Source organism: Peromyscus leucopus, chromosome 7 (genome assembly GCF_004664715.2).
Source record: "Peromyscus leucopus breed LL Stock chromosome 7, UCI_PerLeu_2.1, whole genome shotgun sequence".
In the NCBI taxonomy this organism is placed as follows: Eukaryota; Metazoa; Chordata; class Mammalia; order Rodentia; family Cricetidae; genus Peromyscus; species Peromyscus leucopus.
In genome coordinates this window covers 16,936,349-16,957,927 of record NC_051069.1, presented here as the reverse complement: position 1 = coordinate 16,957,927, position 21,579 = coordinate 16,936,349, and the positions used below count along the sequence as shown (strand labels likewise).

General features: G+C 50.8%; 1 protein-coding gene across 2 annotated transcripts in view; it reads left to right on the top strand.

The window, feature by feature from the left end:
- The first annotated feature begins 714 nt into the window (after positions 1 to 714).
- The window catches only part of Pstpip1 (proline-serine-threonine phosphatase interacting protein 1), a 42,717-nt gene continuing 21,852 nt past the window's right edge, over positions 715 to 21,579 (top strand). Inside the window, exon 1 of one of the 2 annotated variants that reach the window (XM_028865037.2) lies at positions 715 to 1,204. In XM_028865037.2, coding sequence (XP_028720870.1) covers positions 1,194 to 1,204 — 11 coding nt within the window. In that variant the 5' untranslated portion in view covers positions 715 to 1,193. The remainder of the gene's footprint in view (positions 1,205 to 21,579) is intronic. The other variant, XM_028865035.2, reaches the window with a different exon arrangement.

The window sequence follows — 21,579 nt, the reverse complement described above, 5'->3', positions numbered from 1 at the left end:
ATCCTTTTCACCAACCCACCCTGGGCTCAGGACTCCCAGAAGCCTCTTCTGCTGAGTGGGCAAACCCTGTCTTAGGATTGTGTTCCCCGGGACCTGCCCCTCAAAGAGAAATTCCAGAGGTATTCTTGATACGAGATAACTCTTCCACAGACTGCAGGTGGCAGATAGGGGAGGCTGAGGCTCTGAGTCTGAAGGTCAGTCAAGGTCCTTCAGCTACTAAAGAGAAGGGCCCAAATTAAAGAAAAGCTGATCCAGAGCTGGGGGCTCCAGACTCCGGTCTCTCTGTCTCTCACAATCTCGGACTGAAGCTGGAATGGGTGAAGATGTGCACAGGTACCAGGACCCATGCCACACCAGGCTGATTCCCCCGTTAGCGGCTTACCTGCTGACTCCACCTCTGTGCTCACACCGCCCCTGGACCACAGCTGAGTCTGCTCCCTACTGTGAGCAACTTAAAGGTGGGACCTGGTCTGAGGCATCAACTGCTAAGGCTGGAATGAATTGGGGGTGTCCTAGACCTGGGTGAGACCCCCAAGAACCTATCCTCCTGTGGCTTGGGCAGATGGGCGACAGCCCCAGGATTCCTACGTTGATGGTTCTAAGGCTAAACTGAGCCAGGACCTGCGCAGGCATCAGGGTGGCAGGTGGCAGGCGGGGCTGCACAGGAGAACGGACTGCAGCTCCACTTCCTGTGGGTTGGAGCCCTGCGCCTGCCGAGGGGGAGGTTGCACAAACCTTCCTGTGCAGGCCTCAGGCTGCCTGCCTGCCTTCCTGGCCTGTACACATCCTGCCTCTCTCCCGCTCTCTGCCTGCCACCTGGGCTGCCTGCCCTGGGCCTCCGCCTGTGTCCTCCATCACCGGGGCTGGCAAGGGCCTGGGCTGGATATCGTGGTCCACCCTCCCATCGCTGGGCAGGGCTCCTTCCTCATTTCGCTGCTGATTCTAGCCCCAAACAAAACAGGTTGAGCCTTTTTTCCTCCCTCCGGCAGTTGTCTCTGGCTTGTGGCTGCCTTCTGAGCTCGCAGACGGCGGGCGCCGCGCGGCTGGAAGCAGGAGGGGAGGGCCTGGGCCAGCCGCGCTGGGACTGTGACGGGCTCCTGGCTCCTGGCCCATGTTCAGCCCTGCTTGAGGCAGGAGCGCTAGCATTTGACACAAGAGACGCCTGAGGATGATGGCCCAGCTGCAGTTCCGAGATGCTTTCTGGGTGAGTGGAGTTGGCTGGGGGCGGTGAGCTTGCGGAACAGGTCCAGTCGGGCAGAAGTGACCTAGGACGGTGGCATAGAGGTGGCAGCCCCGTGAGGGGAGTTTTCTCATAAAAGTGGGGCCTTGACTTTGGTCTTAAATATCATAGAGGCGGTCTGAGCCACAGCCTCTACTGACTTGGGACCCTGGCTGAGATACTGATTTCTCTACAGACATCCTCCCCAGAGCCGGCAGAGGGATGGCTTCTGTGCTCACAGGCTCATTCTCCTCTGGGACATGCAACCCCAACAGCAGAGCTTATCAGGACAGTCTAGTGGAGGGCTTGAGGAGGACACATGGGAGGGGAGGGGGACCCCAAGGGAGACGTCAGCAGCCCCGGCCGGCACCAGGTCACCTTTTGTTCAGTTTGGTTCCCGGCTTTGTATGGGCTGCATAGGTCATTTTTTTTCTCTCAGTTCCTACACCTATATGATGCAGGTAAATACAAATAAACTTTGGACAACTGAAGGTGATCCGGCGTGGTCAAGGCCTGGCCCATTGCTGATGTCATTTCTTTTTATCTCACCTCTGACCCCCTACACCCCTCAGGTCCTAAAGAAGGCTGCCGGGCTAGGCAGCTCCCTGCTTGCCTTTTCAAATTCGGCACAGGTATAAATCAAATCTTTTCACCCATGAATGAAGGAAACCTGGCTAGTGAGGGGCCCGGCCCAGGCCACAGAGCTACCTCACGCCTCCTGTTTTTGCAGCTTCAGCTTTTCCTCTCCCCCCACAACTCCCCACCCCACCCCAACTGTCCTCTCTGGTGCTTAGAGACAAGTTGAGACCTTTTGGTTAAAGCTGAGGGAGGGTTTCTTCTAAGGGTGGCACCACCAAGCCCACAGGGGACTCTCATGCGGATTTCTCACTCACGGGACTCCAAGACTCAGCCTGGGTCCTTTCCTGGGGCCACAGCCAGGAGGATGAAAGCCGAAAAAGTCATCCTTCCTTCCTTCCTTTCCGGCCAGCTTCACTTGAGGCCCACGCTAGTGACCTTCCTCCCTCAAAACTGACTGTACAGGAGACACAGGACCTTGCCTGGAGAGGGCACCTTGTGCCTGCCTGGGCCTCAGTTTCCCTATCTTTACAAAGAGAGTGTAGGACCAGTCCACAGCTATGGATGGAGGCAACTGGCTTGCCCGTCTCATTCACCAGGGTGTTCATTTGCTCAAGCGGAGAGCCAGAATCCATTTCCTGCTCTGCTTTGGAGCTCTGCAGCCAGGGAAGGCCACGGACCCTAACCACTTTGCCCTCCTATCTCTATCCCAAGCCCACACTCCTGGGCTCACCTTCCCTAGAGCAAAGCTGAGGGCAGCAGTAGCCCCAGGGGCAGGACCCAGGCTGAAGGACAGTCTATACGGCATAGGGTGTGGCTCCGTGACAGCAGCAGCACCCCGGTCACCCAGGGCTGCTTCCTGGGTGGTGTCACACCCACACCCTGGCCTTGCCACACCTCAGGGCTGCTGCAAGCCTCTAGGGCTTCAGGCACCTTCTCATCTCCATGGCTGGCTTCCTGGGCCTGGGTTAGGAGAAGCGTCCCAGGGAAGGCAAGGCAGGGACAAGGAGGGAAGTGGACAGTGGGGCCCTGTCCCACTGCCCTGGAATCCTGCAACCCGGCAGCACGCTCTTTGAAAATAGTCTTAGGCCGGGAGCCGTGGCATATGCCTGTACTTTCAGCTCAGGTCAAAGTAAGTTCAAAGCCAGCCTGGTTTGCATAGTAAAAGCATGTCTCCAATAAGAGGGGGAGACCAAGGCAGTGAGTGCGGTGAGGGAGAAAGAAGGAAAAAGACATCTAGCCTTTTTTTTTAAAAAAAAAAAAAACTGAAATTTTATTTTTATTTTATGTGTATGGGTATTTTGCCTGAAGGTGTGTCTGTGTACCGTGTGCATGCAATGCTTGTGGAGGCCAGAAGAGGGCGTCAGATCCCCCGTCACTGTAGTTAAAGAGGGTTGTGGGCCACGTTATGGGAGCAGGCATTAAACCCTGGTCCTCTGGAGGAGCAGCGGTCTCTCTAGCCCCAACATCTAGTTTTTAAGCAGTGCAAGGAAACCTCTGAGCTGGATGGAAAGTATGTAATATCAGAACACATCATTGATCCAGCAACTTTGTCCATTCTGACCGCGAATGGGAACCAGCCATATTTTTAACTTTCTTTTCATTTATTCTTTGTATCTTTCATATCATGTCTCCACATCATGTCTCCCGATTTTACTCATCTCCCTTGCCACCCCCCCCCATGAAACAAAATAAAATTTAAGAAAAGAAAGGGGGGAGAAAGAGAGGGATCATCTCCTCATGGAAGCTGCAGCGTGGCACAGTGAGTCACGCAGTAAACCCCTTTATCCATCCATTTTTACACGCGAGAGTTCATCCCAAAGAATCACTGGTCTGGTTCTTGGCCCCTGGTCTCTGCTACACCATTGCCGCTGGGCCCTCGCTGGGACTCTCCCTGGACATCCAGTTGCTGTCCTGTGTCGTGGAGATTTTGCAGCCCTGAGTCTGAAGGGCTGACGCTCCCACCCCTCCATGCTCCAGGAAATCACAGATGGGGTAGATGTTGGGGTGGGCCAACACATAACCCTGGTTCTGGGCCTGGGTAGCTGCAGGGTTGGTCAGCCCACCAGCTCTCCCCGTCTTCACCACCAGGGGGAGCTCTCCAGCGTTGCCCTGGCTAGTTCACCCCTGGCAACACCGAGCAAGGGGCGGGGCCAGTTCTCCCACTTTCACATCCTCAGGTTGGTCCTCCCACACCTACGCCTTCAGGGTCAGCTCTACTGTGTTGGCCAGGCAAGGTGTAGGGGCCGCTTCTCCCAAGTGCTGCAGCTGATGAGGGGCAGGGCCAGCTCTCCCACCTGCCTCAGGCATCGATGAGAGGGCATCTCTCCCCAACCCATGCCCCCAGATGGAAGATGAGGGGTGGGGTTAGGTCTCCCATGCTCATGTTCTCAGAGTTGGCTCATCTGTCAACACCATCAGCTCCGCTGTGCTGCCCAGACAAGGGGCAGGGCCCAGCCCACTTTCCCGAGTGTTGCAGCTGGTAAAGGGGTCTTTTGCCAGCTGGAGGCCATAGAGGCAAGAGTGAAGGGTATCTTTCCCTCATCCCCACCACCACACTGAAGATGAGGGAGGCAGTATCGACCAGCAGTGCTTTTAACATCAGTTCATAATAAGGAGGGAAGCAAAGGTTTCCTAGGAATTAAAGATGTTATTAAGAGCTATCATCAGAACTCATAGACTTTACTTATAGGAGATGCCCCAAAGCTGTGTGTGTGTGTGTGTGTGTGTGTGTGTGTGTGTGTGTGTGTGTGTGTAAGAATGGATGCACGTGTGCCATGGTGTGTGTGGATCAGACGATGGTCTCTGGTGTTAGTCCTCCCTTTCACCTGTGGGATGCACCACGAGGGGCTCCTCGTTTGCTGCTGTGAGCACCTGGCTATCCATCCGGCCCTTGGGCTTCCAGGAACTCTGTCTGTCATTCCAATCTTGCCTTAGGCACTCTGGGATTACAGACATGAGCTGCTCCGGATTTTATGAGTTTCGGGATTCAAACTCCAGCCTTTATACTTACGTGCAAGGCACTTGCTATCTCCCCCGCCCCACCCTGAAGATTTTAACAGGCCCCACAAAGTTTATTTACCCACAGTTTGAACAGTGGTGAAGAGGACTATCCTCCCAGCCAAACCGTCACAATCTTTATGAGTTCAGCTGGCGCTGTTTGCCGAAGATCGTCTCTGCGGGGCTTGTTGCTATTGGTTCTCTTGAGAGGAAGGGCCTGGAGAGCCAGAACACCCTCACCCGAGTAGCCGGCCCCCTCCCTCCCAGTGGTCAGCAATTTTGCCCTAATTACACATGGCCTGGCCTCAGGTTCTGGGGAAAGGGCCAGAGCGTATACACAGGGAAGGACTAGGGAGAGGTTCCGCCTGAGAGGCCATGGGTGAAGCTGTCATTCCTGCTGGGTGCAGCTCTCCTGCGGGCTGCCTTAAGATCGTCCACGCTCCTGCCCATGACCTCTCACCCATTGCTCAGTAAGTGAGCTCCTTGGTTCTCTTCTGTGAAACTCAGTAGAGTCCCATAGCAATTTGTCATTGGGACCATGGGAGGAGAGGGTAGACGTTGTTTATGCCTCCATCTAGGGAAGGAATTTTAACAAGTGTGTCCCATGGGGGCTTGTAGATACAGTCATTAGTAGAGGTCTGTCTGGGGCCTGATTCATAGTTGGTGATAGATAAACATGGGTGGACCTGAGCTGCTAGAGACAGTCTCACCTGGTAGCAATGGAGACAGAAAGATTATAGAAAACAGAATAGACTGGGCATGGTAGCACACACCTGTAATCCTGTGTTTGGGAGGTAGAGGCAGGGGCATAGCAAGTTTGAGGATAGCCTGGGCTACAAAGGAAGCTGTAGGCTAGCCTGAGATACACAGCAAGGCCTGTCTCAAGCCCTTTCTCCCAGCAAAAGCAGATATAATGACTTGGAAGTGGTGGGACGTTTGGCATGGGAACGGCTGTCCAGTGCCTCATTAGCCATGCATTGCAGTCCATCCATAGAGACCCCGCGGCACCGAGGGCCCGCATTCCAAGGCCGGCTGCTGTAGGGGTGAGTTGGGCGGCTGGCCACAGCGAGGAGGAGAGATGGCTTGATTTCTGTTCTACGTACACCTGATAAAGAACATTGCAGATCTACAGGTAATTTGTGACTGAGCCTCAGAGCAGGACCTGTCCTGTGAGACCAAATTGAGACCAACAATACCAGCTTCCCCCACTGAGAGGGCTTCATACCCTATAGACCCTGCTCAGCACTGGGTCACAAGTTTAAGGAAGTCCAGGCCACCACAGCCTCAGATGCTGGTGACCGTGAATGTCCTAGGGGCTACTTGCCTTCCTGAACTCATTTTTCCTTTGGTTTCCTTTTCTGTGTTCTGTGTGTGTTTCTCAAAATTACATTTTAATTTATAGAAGGGCTCACCCACCATGGCATGCCAGTGTAGGTCACAGGACATCTTACAGGAGTTATTTCTCTTTCTTCCACCACAGAGGTGGGGATCAAATTCGGGTCCCCAGGCTCGGCAGTAGTTACCCTTACTCACTGAACCATCTCATCAGCCCCTACAGATAGTTTTGGAGTAGAATTCTGTGCTAAATGATCTAAGACAGACCCTTGAGTTTTATTTCCACATCTAGCTGAATAAGATTATCTTGCCTTCAAGGATGTCGCAGTCCACTTGGAGAGCCTGAGGGCCCCAAATGACTGGGCCAGGCAGGGTATCTTTTCAAACAGCAGTGACTTCCCTCCCTGGCCTCTCTGCGCACTGGGACCTGCACAGCCAATGGCCTTTGCAAAGGAATTCTTGGGTATTGTTCTAAGAGAGAAAATCTATTTCTGAGCCAGATTTTCGTGAGCTCCATCTGATCTCTTCGGGGATAGTTGAAAAGAGCAAAAGAGGCTGAGGCCTGTATGCTGACATGGGCCCTCACCTCTCATTTGGGAGCAAAGGGACACAGATGAGCTTTTCCCTCTAGCACATTATCATATCTCATCCTTCAAGGCTGGGCCTGTCCCTTCCCTGTGTGTCCCCTTAGCTGCAGGTGCCTCTTCCCCTTCCCAGTCCCGAGACTCTGAGTTTCCCCATTTAGGCTGAGAGAGGAAAACCAAGGGGCCCCACATCAGTGTGGCCTAAAACCTCTTGTCCTCTCTCTAGGACCGGTCTACCGCAGTGCCAAGATCGTTTACCATTTGCCATGCTGTTGACAGTCTGCCCTGGGCTGTTAAAGCTTTGAGTATGTCTTCTTAAAACAAAAACAAAACATAAAATCAATGAATATAAGACCCAAAAAGGAAACTGGGAATTGAGAAAAAAATTAGGGAAGAGTACCTTTCACCACACCACACAAGCAGTACTGTTTTGCCATATATGATTTAGTTTACATAAGGCAAACTAGGTGCATAATTTTGTAGTCTCTCTTTTTCTGTTTCTACTATTTAAATTTTTATTTTAAACTGTGGTAAAATACACGTATAAAATACATCAATTGGATACTAGCCTCTCGGATGTAGCAGTCAGTTGAAGAATTTGTCCTTGGATATTTGTATAAAACCACTGAGACAAAAATTCAAAACGTGTGTTACTTAACAGGAAATTGTTCTGATATTCATAATAAAGGGAACCGAAAGCATCGTTTCCCAATCTACTGTGCCACACAGTTGGCCAAATACGAATCAAGCATATCACAATCTGCTCATCTCAGAGTCTGGATTCTCTTCACAATGATGTACTTGGGAGGCTGAGGCAGGAGGACTGTGAGTGTTTGATTACTGTGGACTACATAAGGAGTCTGAGTCCAGTCTGACTACACAGTGAGACCCCTCTCCACACCACAAAAATGAGAGGCCATGAAGCAAAAGTTGGGATCACTGTGGCTAATCTGAGCATGGAGGAGCCAGTGGGAAGCTGAATGCTATTATACATAACCCAGAGACTGCAGGGGATGGTGGAGCCAGGCTGAACTACATTTTGTGAATCTGGCAGCAAAACCTGAGCCTAATGGTTGTCCACAAACTACCAGCAGCTGGCTGATGGGTGGTGGCCACGATACCAAAAGGCTGCATTTCCCTGTAGACATCTGACTGGCGGGGCAGGGAAAAATTCAACTGACCCCATCTATTAGTCATCTTAACTCTCCTTCCCCCAGTACTGTAGCCCTGGCTGTCCTGCAAGTCGTTCCGTAGACCAGGCTGGCCTCAAACTCAGAGATCGACCTGCCTCTGCCTCCTGAGTGCTGGGATTAAAGGCGTGGACCACCACTGCCCGGCTCATCTTAACCATTTTTTAAATTATACAATTCAGTTATGTTAGGAATATTCACATTGTGGTATGACCTTTTTTAGCATGAACCTGTGGATACAACTGAGCCTTCCTCAAATTCAACAGCGACCATAGTGAATAGCAACACAGTTCTTCAGCTTTTGGATTTGGTGGACAGGCTATAATTTACTTATCCAGTCCCCTAGTGTTGAACTCTTAGGTTGCTGCGAGTTGTTATTCTGGCCAGTGATACAAGGGATTGATCTTTGAATATAAAGATTTTTCACTTGGGGATTATTTCCTGGGGATAGATGTCTGAGACAAACCTCTGCTTTAAAGAATGGATCAGCTACTCCTTATACTGGGTTGCTTTGCCCAGACTTAATACATGGGGAGTTGTTTCGTCTTATTGCAACTTGACATGCTGTGTTTTGTTGATACTCATGGGAGACCTGCCCTTTCCTAAACAGAAACAGAGTGGGAGTGAATTGGGGTGGGGTCGGGGGTGGGAGCAGAGAAAGAATTGGGGGAGGGCCTGGGAGGAGAGGAGGGAGGGGTAACTACAGCCCGTGATGTAAAATAAATTTGTTTAAAATAAAATAGAGTGAGTCAGCCCCTTCCTGTTGGGGTGAGCAGCTGCTTTTGGACCTCATAAAATCCTCTGGCTAAGGAGGAGGGCAGCAGGGCAGATCCAAGTGACTTGGAAAGGTATGGGCCTGTGGGGGACAAACTAAGCCAATAAAGCCTTGAGGAAGGACTTGGAGCCGGGCAGGACCTCATTACCTTAGGATCAGTGGCCAGTGGCTCCATGTGAGCCAGGGGCTGGGAAGCCACAAGGCCTGTAAAATGTGATACATACATACATACATACATACATACATATGTATATATAAAACTATATATCTATATATATATAGTTAGTGTGTGTGTGTGTGTGTGTGTGTGTGTGTGTGTGTGTGTGTGTGTGCAGGATGCTGTGGGCCTCATGTGCAACCTGTTGTGAAAAGTTGGGGCTCAGTAGACACCAGCATAAGCACGTCTTCACAGCCAGACTCTCTGAGGGCTTCCCAGGGGATGCATGAATGCAGTTAGCTGCTGGAAGCATAAGAATAAAGAAAGTGATGAGGGACCGGACTAGGTGGCTGTGAGCATTTTCATAATATAAATGTATCCACCACTGAGTTTTGAACCATGCCAATTTAACACTCAATGAATTAAACAAATCAAAATGAAAAGGAGAATGTTCGTTTCAGTTTCCAAGAAGATTTTTCTCGGTCTCGGCTGCCGAAGTCATCCCTACAGGAACAGAGCAGCGCCCCTTTGTACTAGCACCAAGATGGCTGCTCCACATGTGTCCTCCACTCTAGCCTGCAGGGAGATCTAGTCAGTGGCTTCCTAGCTCCATGGTGGGAGCCAGGGCACAGGCAGCTCAGTGCCCTCTGCTCTTGGCTTCTAAGCTCGTTGGTTCTTGGTTCAGTTATAATCTGAGTGGGATGACTCCTACATTAACATGCCCCCACCCATGTTAATATTGGTTTCTGTGGATTTGGTAGAGGCCGATTTTCTCCACTTTTTCTCATCCCAATGGAATAGAGGGTAGTACTTTTTGCAAGTAAATATAGAGGACATACGTCTCTCTCTCTCTCTCTCTCTCTCTCTCTCTCTCTCTCTCTCTCTCTCTCTCTCTCTCTCTCACACACACACACACACACACACACACACACACACACACACACACACACACGACATTTAAAACAAAACCAAGTAATTCCTGCTTTCGAGCCCAGAAGTTATTTGAAGGCCAAGTTTGTGGTTTGATAGCATTACCTCTTCCAAAGGCTGTGCATGAGGGCAGCCAGAGACCAGCAACTTGGCACGGCTGTGCTCATTCAGCTGGCATGACCAGCTGTCTGAAGGGTTAGGAGACCGCAGAGGTTTGCAGCTGTCCTGGGTCCGCTTTTTGTTGTTGTTTGTTTTGGTTGGTTGGTTGGTTTTGTTTTGTTTTTTGGTTTTTTTTTTTTGGTTTTTCAAGACAGGATTTCTCTGTGTAGCTCTGACAGTCCTGGAACTCTGTAGACCAGGCTGGCCTCGAACTCACAGAGATCCACCTGCCTCTGCCTCCCGAGTGCTGGGATTGAAGGTGTATGCCACCGCCACCCGGCTTGGCTCCATTTTTTGCAGTGCCTGCCTATAGCCACTCCAGGGTGTTCTGGCTGCAGGATCTACTCTCTGGAGAAAATGTGAAGGCGCTTCTTGATGACCTGCTCTGCACTTTAGAAACTCAAACATTGCCCTGGCTCTTCTGGCATCTGCATAGAGCTAGAGCAGCCCTGGGAGGCTTGGGCAGGGGGCACAGTGCTTGCTTGGATATTAGGGGGTGGGGAGGATTTGGGAGCTAGGAGATGGGCAGAGCAGAGGTGTAGAAAGAGGAGAGGGCGCCGTGGACATTGTGCAAAGCAGCTGACAGCAGGGGAGCCCCGCTGGATTGTGAAAGGCTTCCATCCCTAAGCGGGGACAGAGACACTTCCTTCTGCCTTCTCTGCCCCTTTCCTTTGGTGGCTGCTTCCTCTGGTGCTAAATGGTCTGTGGTTGCAGCCTACAGCTGGACTGCCCTCCCACCTCGCCCGCCTGAGCTGGCTGGCACCGGAAAGCACTCCAGGGGAAGGAACTTAATGGGGAAGCTGAACATGCCTTGACTTTGAGCCGCTACCCTCTGGGAAGGCCACTCCCTCACAGGCTCCGTGGTTTCTGACTTCCAGATTTCCAGGGGAACAGGCTTTCCTGACGCCTTGCCTGGCTTCACCCCCACTTGCTGGGTGGGCTTGGAGACAGTCATTTCTCTTTCTGAACCCCACTTTACTTACCTGTTTTGGAGCTATGAGTCACTATCACCTACAAACCGGCTTGGAGGAAGGGGAGGTTCTCGGCAGTGGTAGGGGACCATAGTGACCTGGGCCAGAATGGGTCTCAAGATTTATAACTGCTTTCATGTCTCTTGAACATAAATCTTCCTAGAATGCTTCTTTAACTATGTCCAAAAATTACATTCTACCACCAGAGAGTTGTCTCTTTAGTTTTAAATCACAAGATGACCCATGTCCTCTCCCTCAATTACACTAATGGTCTCATGAGATTGTTATTCCTTTTTTTAATGATTTTTTTTTTCAATTAGGCATAGGTTGGGGAGGGCAGGAGCACACATAACTGTAATCCAAGCACTGGGGAGGCTGAAATAAAAGAATCATGAATTCAAGATTAGCCTGGGCAATATAGCAAGATTCTGTCTCAAAATTAAAAAATCCTAGCACTTGGGAGGCAGAAGCAGGCAGATCTCTGAGTTCAAGGCCAGCCTGGTCTACAAAGCGACAACCAGGACTGTTACACAGAGAAACCCTGTCTCGAAAAAAAGCAAAACAACAAAAACAAACTACATTAACTGCCACCTAACAACCGAGTTGGGGAGATAGTTCCATTGGTAAGGTACCTGCTGGGCAAGCATGCGAGCCTGAGTTTGGATGCCCAGCACCTCTGTAAAAGCCAGACAGCAGGTACCTGTAACCCTGGCACTGGGAGGGTGCAGGCAGGTGGATCCCTGAAGCTCCCTGGCCAGTCAGCACAGCTGAATGGATGAGCTCCAGGTTCAGTGAGGGACCCAGCCAAAAATAAAGTGAACAGCTGAGGAAGACCCTAAGTTGACCTCTGGCCTCCATGTACAGGAAAATGCGCACACACCCAAGAACTGTACACATTAATGGGGCATCATGAAATGGGTTGATAACATTGTATAATTTGTATCCACTTAAATGCTATCTTTTCTTCATTGTGAAACTTCCAAAAATCCTTATTTTCAGCTTTTCAGAATGAACTTACAGTATTATTGAAGAGTCTTACGTTCCTAGTCTAGCTGCGCAAGGAGGAAGCAGGCTGGGGAAACAAGACTAGGAACTTGGACCCAAGTGGGGCTCGGCTGCTGCTAGTGTTAAAGAACCCTTTGGAGTTCTGGAAGGGGTGGTGTGTGATAATGCCTTACCTCTTGAGCAATGGGTGATGGGGCCGATAGGCAGGGCAGCCACTATTAGGTGATAGCCCCAGAGATTCGCCACCAGTGTGAGGATGGGGTGCCAAAAGGGACCCAGGGCTTCTCAGCTGCAGTGACAGGAATGGGAAATGGAACCACGGGGTGGGGGTGGGGGGAGAGAGTAATGGTTTGAGGCAGGTATCAGCTTGCTAGGTTCAACGGACCACGGGGAGGACTATGTGCGGCCAGAAGGAAGAACTGAAGCAGCCAGAGGAGATAAGATCAGAGCTAGAGCAGGGTCAGAGCTCTCAAAAACCCCAGTGCCTGGCTCCAGACAAATTAGGTCAAATTTTCTGGGGGTGGAGCCGACCTTAAATGTGTGGCCGTGCCGGAATACCGCTGTAGCTGTAGCTGTAGTGACGAGTCCTGTGGCTGATGGGGCACTCATTCAGCCTTTATCATTTGCATGGCTCCCTTGACTCACCTGAGAAGCAGGTGAGCTTGAAGGTTTGGTGTCTGTGTATTGGGTTTTTGTGGTAAATATGTGTAGCATAGAACTGACAATTTTACCAGTATTAAGTGTGTCAGTCAGTGATATTAAGCACATTCAGTGTTTCTAGAATTGTTTATCATCTGAACAGAAACTGCTCCCTCTAAATGATGTAATTCCCTTGCATCCTGCTCTGTTTGCTTTCCAGGGCTGTGACATGATCCCTGGGGAATCAGCTTATTAAGAGGGAAGGTCTCTTTGGCTCACGGTTTCAAATGGTTACTTGGACCCATTGCATTAGCCCGTAGTGAGGCAGAAGATCGGGCAAGCAAAGCTGCTCACCTTATGGGACCCAAGAAGGAAGGTGGGGAAGAGAGGGAGAAGGGATGGGGACAGGGAAGAGGCAAGTGGAAGGGGAAGAGAGAGGAAGAGGGAGGGGAGAGATGGAGGGAAGCTGGGTCCCAGTACCTTCCTCAAGAGCAGACATCACTTCCTTCCATTAGGACCACCTTCTAAGGGCTCTGCCACCCTCTAGTAGTGCTACAGGCTGGCAGCCAAGCCTTTGACATGTAGGTCTTTGGATAAAATTTGTCTTCTAAACCACAACATTCTCTCCTCATCCCATTTCATCTCTATTCGGCATGTGTGTGTGCTGGGGTAGGGGCAGGAGGGCTGGGCTCTGGGGATTGAGCCTAAGGCCTTGCATGTGCAAAGCAGGTACTCTCTCACAGATCTGCATCTATCACCGCCTCCTGCTCTGTTCCTTCCAGTCGAGTTTGTTTGGTTTGAGACAGGGTCTTCCTATACAGCCCTTGAACTCTGCCTCTACCTCTAAACGATGCAATTGTAGCTGTGCTCACCACACCCAGCTCTGCTGTCTACCTCTGTGAATTTGACTGGTCTGGGTACCCACATTTATACACGCAGAGCCCTACCATATTTATTCTTCTCTGTCTGGTGTAATAGACTTGGCATAACATCTGTGAGGCTCATTCACGCTGTGGCATCTATCAGGAATTCTCTCTTCTTGTATGGCACAATTGTGTTCCATCACAGTGAGAGAAAAGGGTCTGGAGTCTCGGGAAAATGACACAATCGGAAGTGTTTTGATAAAGCAGAAAGTTTGAGTTCTGCAGAAGAGGCTCTGTGCCCACTTGAGCAGGCAAGCATGCCCACAGCCGGCCCTGCTGGGTTTTTATTCCTAAAGCAAAGGGGTCCTGTGCCTCACACACTCCGAGTGCTCTGAGCTTGGACTCACTTTCTTGTACAATTGGCTGATTTAAAACAGCGCAGCTGTAAGCAGAATGCAATTTTTAGCAAAAAGAGTAACTCTGAGCACATATTTTGATTTCAAGAAGTACTGGCTCTGGAGGAATTTGAAATTCTACCAAGTAGCTTCTTTTTAAAAACATTTTTTTGGTGGAATTTTGTTTTATTGACCACTGGATAGAAAAGACAGCACTATTTCTTCATAATTCAGACAGAGCGAGCGTGTGCCTGGTCTGGCATTCACTCTCATCGATGGATACCTGTCTGTGTCCTTCCTTTCAGCCATCATGGTTAATGCTGCTTTTCATTCAGTGCAGACCTAGAATTGGAGTTCCTGGGCTGCATGGTAATGGCCATGTTTAACTTTCTGCCCCCAATGTTGGGATCAAACTCAGGGCCTAAGTGCTTTACCCCTGCACTTGACCCCACACCATCAACATCCTGACAAGCTGGTTTTCATACAGACTGACTCATTTTGTGTTCCCTCAGCCATGGGGAAGGTGCTGATTTTTCCGTCTCTGCTGGGGCTTGATTTCTTTTTTTTCTTTTTGAGTCATGGCAATCCTCATAGGCATGAAGTGGTATCTTAGTGTGGTTTTTATTTGCAGTTCCCTGATGACTAATAACGTAGGGCATCTATTCCTGCGCTCATTGCTCATTGGTGTATCTTCTTTGGAGAAACGTCTGCTCAAGACCTTTGCCCATTTTCGAATCGTGTCATTCATCTCGTTGTTGAGTTCCTTACGTATTCTAGATGGGTGGTGTTTACTCAGTCGGTATGTGATTTTCGAATCTTCCATTCTAGTCTGTAAATTGTCTTTCTAGTCTCTCGACGTCCTCTGATGCACAGATGTTTACTCTGTAGTCAGGCACAGCACACCTGTATTTGTGATGTTTGGTCATAGTGTCGTACTCAGGATGGCATTGTTAGCCTCAGTGTCGGGAAGCTTTCCTCGTTCGTAGATCTTCTTTACAGATTTTTATAGCGATAGGTTTTGTGCTTGTGTTATTGACACATTTCGTGTTGGTCTTTGCACATAGTATAAGGTAAGGGTCTGACTTCATTCTTTTACACATGCGTATCTAGCTTTCCCAGCAGTGTTTGTGAAAAAGACTGTCATTTCCCAACTGAATGTTCCTGGCACCCATGCAAAGTCAGTTGACCAGGGGCTGGAGAAATTGTTCACTGGTTGATGGGACTCTCTCCTCCAGAGGATTGAAGTTCAGATCCCAGCACCCAGATCAGGTGGCTCACAACCACCTTTAACTCCAGCTCTGAGGAACCTGATGGCCTCTCCTGTCCTCTAAGGGGACCCACACACATGTGGCGCGCACACGCACAGACACACACACACACACACACATATACCACACAAAATAAATCTTTAAAAATCAATTGATTTTAGATGTGAGGGTTATTTCTGGGCTCTTTAATTTTTTTTAATGTGTGTGGGTGGTGTCCCGCCTACATGTATGTCTGCATCACCTGTGCCTGCAGAGGCCAGAAGAGGCCATTGGATCCTCTAGAACTCAAATTACGGATGGTTGTGAGCTATCATGTGGGTGCTGGGCCTCAAACCTGGGTCTTCTAGAAGAGCAGCCAGTGCTCTTAACCACTGAACAACCCCTCCAGCCTCTGTTTCCGAGCTCTGTCGTCTGTTGTTCTGTGAGTCTGCCTTTGGGCCAGTACTGTGCTCTGATTACTCTAGCTCTCTAGTAAAGTCTGGAATCAAGGAGTATGACTCTTCAAAGTGTTCTTTTTCGAGATGGTTTTGGCTGGTTGGGGTGTTTGGTAGGGAATTTTGTTCTCATTTAATATAAAGAAACTGAGGTCTGGGCCTTCCTTTGGTTACCTTGTCTGGTTAGGCTACCCACTCAACAAGTTCCCATTGCATCCCCACCCTGGGTGCACTAGGGAGACCCCATAGTGGTTGACTCTTCTTGGTGGTGCCCTCCTCTGTCTTTTTGTCAGGCTCTTGATTTCCAGCCCCCGCTTCATGCTCCAGATACTCTCAACACTCTTCAAGGGAGGGTCTGGGGGAAGCTTGGCAGCCCACTCACTGCCCTCCTCCATGGACCATGGTAAGCCTGAAGGGAATCGATACTACTGTGACCTCTGCCTGCCTGAAGCTGTGAAGACTGTGAAAATCTGGCCTTCTGACTTGCTTCCAGGACCACAGCCTTGGAAGCAAATGGTGTTCTTTTCTTGGTATCCTCTCAAGACCTGTCCTTGCACTAGCTCAGAGCCTGTTCTCCAGACGCCGGGTCTCCAGACCACAGAGGATAGGAAGGGCAGCTGAGGACAGCTGAAGCAAGCAAGGTTAGGGGAGGTGAGCAGGGGTGAGGTGAGCAGGGGTGAGGTGAGCAGGGATGAGGTGAGCAGGGGTGGGGTGAGCAGGGGTAGGGTGAGCAGGGGTGGGGTGAGCAGGGGTGAGGTGAGCAGGGGTGAGGTGAGCAGGGGCGAGGTGAGCAGGGGGAGCCTCACAAAGTGTAGACCACATTCCTGGAGCTGCATGACCGCTGGATCAAGTGGGATGGGGGATGGGTGGCGTCTGCCCAGCTCAGCGTGGCGAGAAGGGGAGGGGCTGTGTCAGGAGTACCTGTGATGGCTCCCACTTTGATGCAGAGATGAGTGGAAGGTGACGCTGGAGACAAAGAACTGAGTGTGTGGCTCCGGCCGGGGCTGAGTGAGAGGCAGGATCTTCCACCAGCCTGTGGGAATTTCCACCCAGCCTTCAGATAATTCCCAGCCTTAGAGGAAGGAGTTTGTATACAGAGATTGAGAGGAAATGTGTGTGTGTGTGTGTACACTTGTGTGTACAGGTGTACATGTGTGCATGCCAGTGTGTGTGTGTGTGTGTGTGTGTGTGTGTGTATACAGGTGCACATGTGTGCAAGCATGCATGCATGTGTGTGCGTGTGCCTCAGGAGTTCCTAACTACCTCGTTTGTTTGTTTGTTTGGGTAAGGACCTTCTAACAGCTCACTGATTGGACTGAGCTGGCTGACTAGCAGGCTCCCGGGATTCACCATCTCTAGTCCTCCAGTGCTCAGATTAGAGTGTGCTTTACCACCTGAACTATCTCCCTGGCCGGAGAAGGATCTGCTAAACAATGAATGTGCAGGAGCCCTCAGCCTGCCCAGCTTCCGGGGCCCAAGGGGAAGGAAGCTCTTGCTGTTTAGAGACAAATTTTCCCAAGGTGTGGCTCTATGCAAATACTTACTGGCTCTGTTTTGCAGGGCAAAGCAAAGTCCCAGCTCTGACAGCGTCCTTTTCTTAGAGAGTGCCATCTTTTTCCTCTCGCTCTGCCCTTAGAACTCAAGAGCTGCCCTACTGCAAATCTCTGTTCATGGGGGGTCCTGGGAGCCCTTCAGCTTCCTGCATCTCTGGTTTCTTGTCTAGAAAGGATGTGGATATAAATCAACTTCTGTGGCTAGACTAGACTAGGAGACACACAAACCTTAACAAGGAAAGGGGCCTCACACACAGTCACGGAAGGTGCAGAGCCTGGCTAGCTCTGAGCCTCGGGACGGCTCAGCCGGAACAGGGATCCACTCTGAGTCCAGACCCTACTGAGAATGCAGAATAGTCTGAAAGGCTTTTTCCAGACCGAGTGGGACAGGCATGGACTACCCTACAGGTCCAGTAGCTCATTTCTGTCTTTTGAGAAAACCCAACACCCCCCTGCAATTCACAGCCACAAAGCAGGATATCCTACAGCAGCCCTGCAGAGCACGAGGTGTATGTATTCACCCAGTTTCCAGATGGAAATATTGAGACCCAGATAAGTATCACTGTGAGACTCCAACCCCAGTTCTCCTTTTCAATTTCCTTTTTGGTTGTCTTTTAGTCAGTATGTGCTGACCACAACAGGCACCATTTTCCAGAAGCTCACTGAATGTCCAGGTTCCTTCATGAGTCACTTCACGATGTTTGTCCTGCTTTACCCAGGCAGTGGTCTCAGCACTAGGGGTTAAGTGACTAGCCCAAGGTTATGTCTGCGTTAAGTGGGACTGACCAGGACCAGAACCCCATGCTCAGCTCTTCTGGGTCCATTGCTGGAATTCCCTCTCAGGACAATGCTCTCCTGAAACATTCTCTGGCAGTAAGGGGAGAGGCTGTGATACCTGGGGACGGCACTTACAGGGACAATGAGCCTTGCGTGCCTGGTTCCGGGTGGAGGAGTCCCTCACAGGCTACAGGAAGGAGTCCTGTGTGGCCCAGCTAAGGGTGTGCTGTGAGCAGCGTCTGTCCATCCTTTGGAGACAGCCTGGGACCCTTCAGGTTGTTATAGAGGTTTGTGTCTCCTCCTGGTCTTGGGGTCAGGGGAGGCTTCCTTCCTGCCTCTGCATTCACTACCTCAGCTCCCACCTCTTTATTCACGCACCCTCACCCGAGGCATCTGCTCTCCGCCCTTACTCTCTGTGGGACCCTGGGTAAGCCCTGGACGGACGGCTGAATCCACGTGACAGGGGCTCCATGGACGTGTGCCACTAGGCTGGCTGACCCTGCTATGGGGACAGTCACACCATTGTGTGACAGACCCACAGACACAGCACTGACTTTGCAGGCTCTGTGAGGACTGGAGGGGATCCTGTGGCAAGAGCACCTGACTCATGCTGGTCTGCACCCCACCGGGTCCCCCATGCCACTGGCTTCCTCTTCCTGATTTGGAATCTCTCTCTTTGTGTTCCTTGGGATGCTTCAGTGCCTCACTTTGTCTGATATGATTCTGGCCTGGCCAGCTGCAGGCCACTTCTTCAGACTCTGTCTGTCTGTCCCCACCCTGCCTCCTTCTTCCTTCCCTCCTCCTCCATGATGGCTCTGTTGGCTGCTACCTTGAAAGTGGACATAAGCGCTATAGACTCCATCCCCCAAGGGATTCATTTCCATCTTGGGCTCTGCCTGCAAGGTGTTCTTTCCCCGGTGACTCACACCCTTCCCCATTTCTAACACTTTGGTTTCATGAACCAGGAGACAGAAGTAGAGGTTGAGTTGAACCTTTAGACAAGACAGAGTAGGTGGGAGACAGCAAGACCTCACAGAACAGGGTCTCTCAAGGACCACGGCAGGGCGCCTTTCCTTCCTCACAACTGAGACCCATTTCATTTTGTTCTTTCGAGATGGGGTCTCAGACTGACCTTGAACACAAGAGATCTATCTGCTTTTGCCTCCTAAATGTTGAAATTAAAGGTGTGTGCCACCATGCCTAGCCATTTAAAAGCATAAAGCTTGCCAACCAGCTAAACCTTATTCAAAAGCAGGTGTGCTCACCCAACATGATGTAACCTCTTTCATACCCACTTCCCATACCCTCGGGACCACTACCACAGTGTGTACCAATTCATGCTCAGTAGGCCCACTTCCACACTCGTTGTCTCTTCAAGTGATTCCTGGAAAGGCTTGAATACTCACAGAGTTCTCTCTGTTGGGCTCCCAGAGGCTACAAGGTAGCCATCATCCACATCCCTGTAGCTCCCTGTACTTTGGAGCCCGGTGTGGACCTACACGTCCCAGGATCCTGGCAGGTCAGCAATGCAAGGGAAGGGCCCTGCAAGGCCAGAGGAAGCATTTAGACTGCAAGCTGGTGGAAGGTTCTGGTGGAAGGTTCTAGAAACTTCTTTCCAGCCTTAAGCTCTAGTTGGCCCAGCTGGACATAGAGCAGCTCTCACCTGAGAGGGGTTAAGAGTTTATTCTTAAGCCAAATATGAATGACAATGGCCCCAGGACAAGTTGCCCCCCAAAATATGGTCCACGTGGAAGTGTTTTATACTGCAAACAGTGCTGGGTTTAACACACACACACACACATACACACACACACACACACACACACACGTATTAGTTATAGAACAAAGGATCTCATACATCGAGGCATTTACCAAATGCATTGGTGGGGACCACAGGCAGGTGAGTCACAGCAAAGAAGGCAAGGCAAGCCGACATGGGTTTTAGATGCTGTCTGGCGGCATTCCTGGCTTTGGGATCGGTGGACGCTAGTGGCCTGCCAGGTGTACCCTTTAAAGGCTCTCAGTCACAAGGTTGGATAGAGGGCTGGGTAGTGAATGGCTTTCAGAGGGACTAAAAGTAGCCCAGGATGACTTGCCCTTGGTCTGTAACATTTGAACTCCCCATAATCATGAAGCTCGGTCGCTTGGCCTCGTAAATGCTTTCATACGGGGGCAGTCTCCCTCTGACAACGTTGGTGTATGCTCATCTGTCCCCATGACTGCGCCGTGCTCTCTAAAAGTAAATTTGCCTTTGCTTTCTTTTTTTTTTTTTCCTGGAACTCACTTGGTAGCCCAGGCTGGCCTCGAACTCACAGAGATCCACCTGCCTCTGCCTCCCGAGTGCTGGGATTAAAGGCGTGCGCCGCCACCGCCTGGCTTGCCTTTGCTTTCTTTATTGATCCTCTCTCCCACTCCCAGCCTGAGCCATCTCAGAAAAGCCACAAAGCACTGCTCCCCGACACACGTGTCTGTTTGTACAGGGCCCTTCAGGCCCCTGCGCCAGAGGTACCTGGACACGAAACATCTAGACGAACGGGTGCCCTGAGCTTGAGTCCTCTCTGGGCGATTCCTGGCCTGCTGGCGCATCACCGGCCACGGGCACTCTCCATCTATCCTTGCACTGCCCTGCACTTATTTCCAAGACGACTCCTCTCGTGGAAATTCTCCCGTGAACTAACCTGGAACTGGCTCTTCTGTCTCTGCCTCAGCGATCAAGGCTTGGGCAGCTGGAAAAGCCAACCACTGATATTCCTCCTGGCCCCGATGGCCCCACAAAATCTATAGGTAGGGCAGCATTCCTCTAGACCTTGAGTTTATGAACCTCTCCCAACACATCCTTCCCTCCAGACTCTCTAGGCTAGTGATTGGCACACTCACTGATGCCTCTAGCCATCCATTGTCCATCAATCCATCTGTCTGTCTGTCCATCCAAGTCAGACCTGAGTATTTAAGTCCTTACCTTCCATAATTAACCAATCAGTGTGGGAGTGAGCCCCAACTCAGGGTAATTACGGGGGCAATAGAAAAGCTTGCTTACTGCCCATTCACTTATCCTCGCTATGTGTACAGTGGGTATCAACAATACCAGCCTCAGAACACTGTTGCCAGAAAGAGGGGGGCTAGCTGTTTAAGGGTGGTGAGTGATGACTCATTAAATCCACAAGCAATTGGGCTGGTCCCCTCCTGGGGCCCCACACCAGCAGCAGTCACAGAGTGACTTCCTCTGGAAGAGTCCCTAGGTACTTCTCTGGCCCGTCATTAGGCGCATGGTTGAGCTCTGGCAAGCACAGGCTCTGAGTACCAGGCCCTACAGGGAGCCAAGCCACAGGCCTGCCACCTTCCTGGAGTTGACAGTCTCTAGGGCATTGTGTTTTCTGTGTCAGGTTCCCCAGTAGCCTTTGCGGTTGGGTTTCTCAGACCACAGGAGGCAGGCAACAGGAAAGCAGTTGCTAGTGACGGAGCAAAGGCAGGCACAGAGGAGGCAGAGTCCCTGCCGTCCGATGGCTGAGGAAGGGGAGGCGGCAGCAGCCAGCCACGCTGCTGCTTGCCGGTCAGTGAGCAGAGGGCTGGCCAGAGTGTGACAGGCAGAGGACTAATTGCTCAGCTCCGACTCCACTCCCACCAATAAAATTTTTTTTTTTTGTTTTTTGTTTTGTTTTGTTTTTTTAAGCCTTTAAAAAAATGAAGAGCCCATGAGAGACTAGTAAGGGTTTCAACTTGCAGACCTCATTACCCAACACTTGGGCACC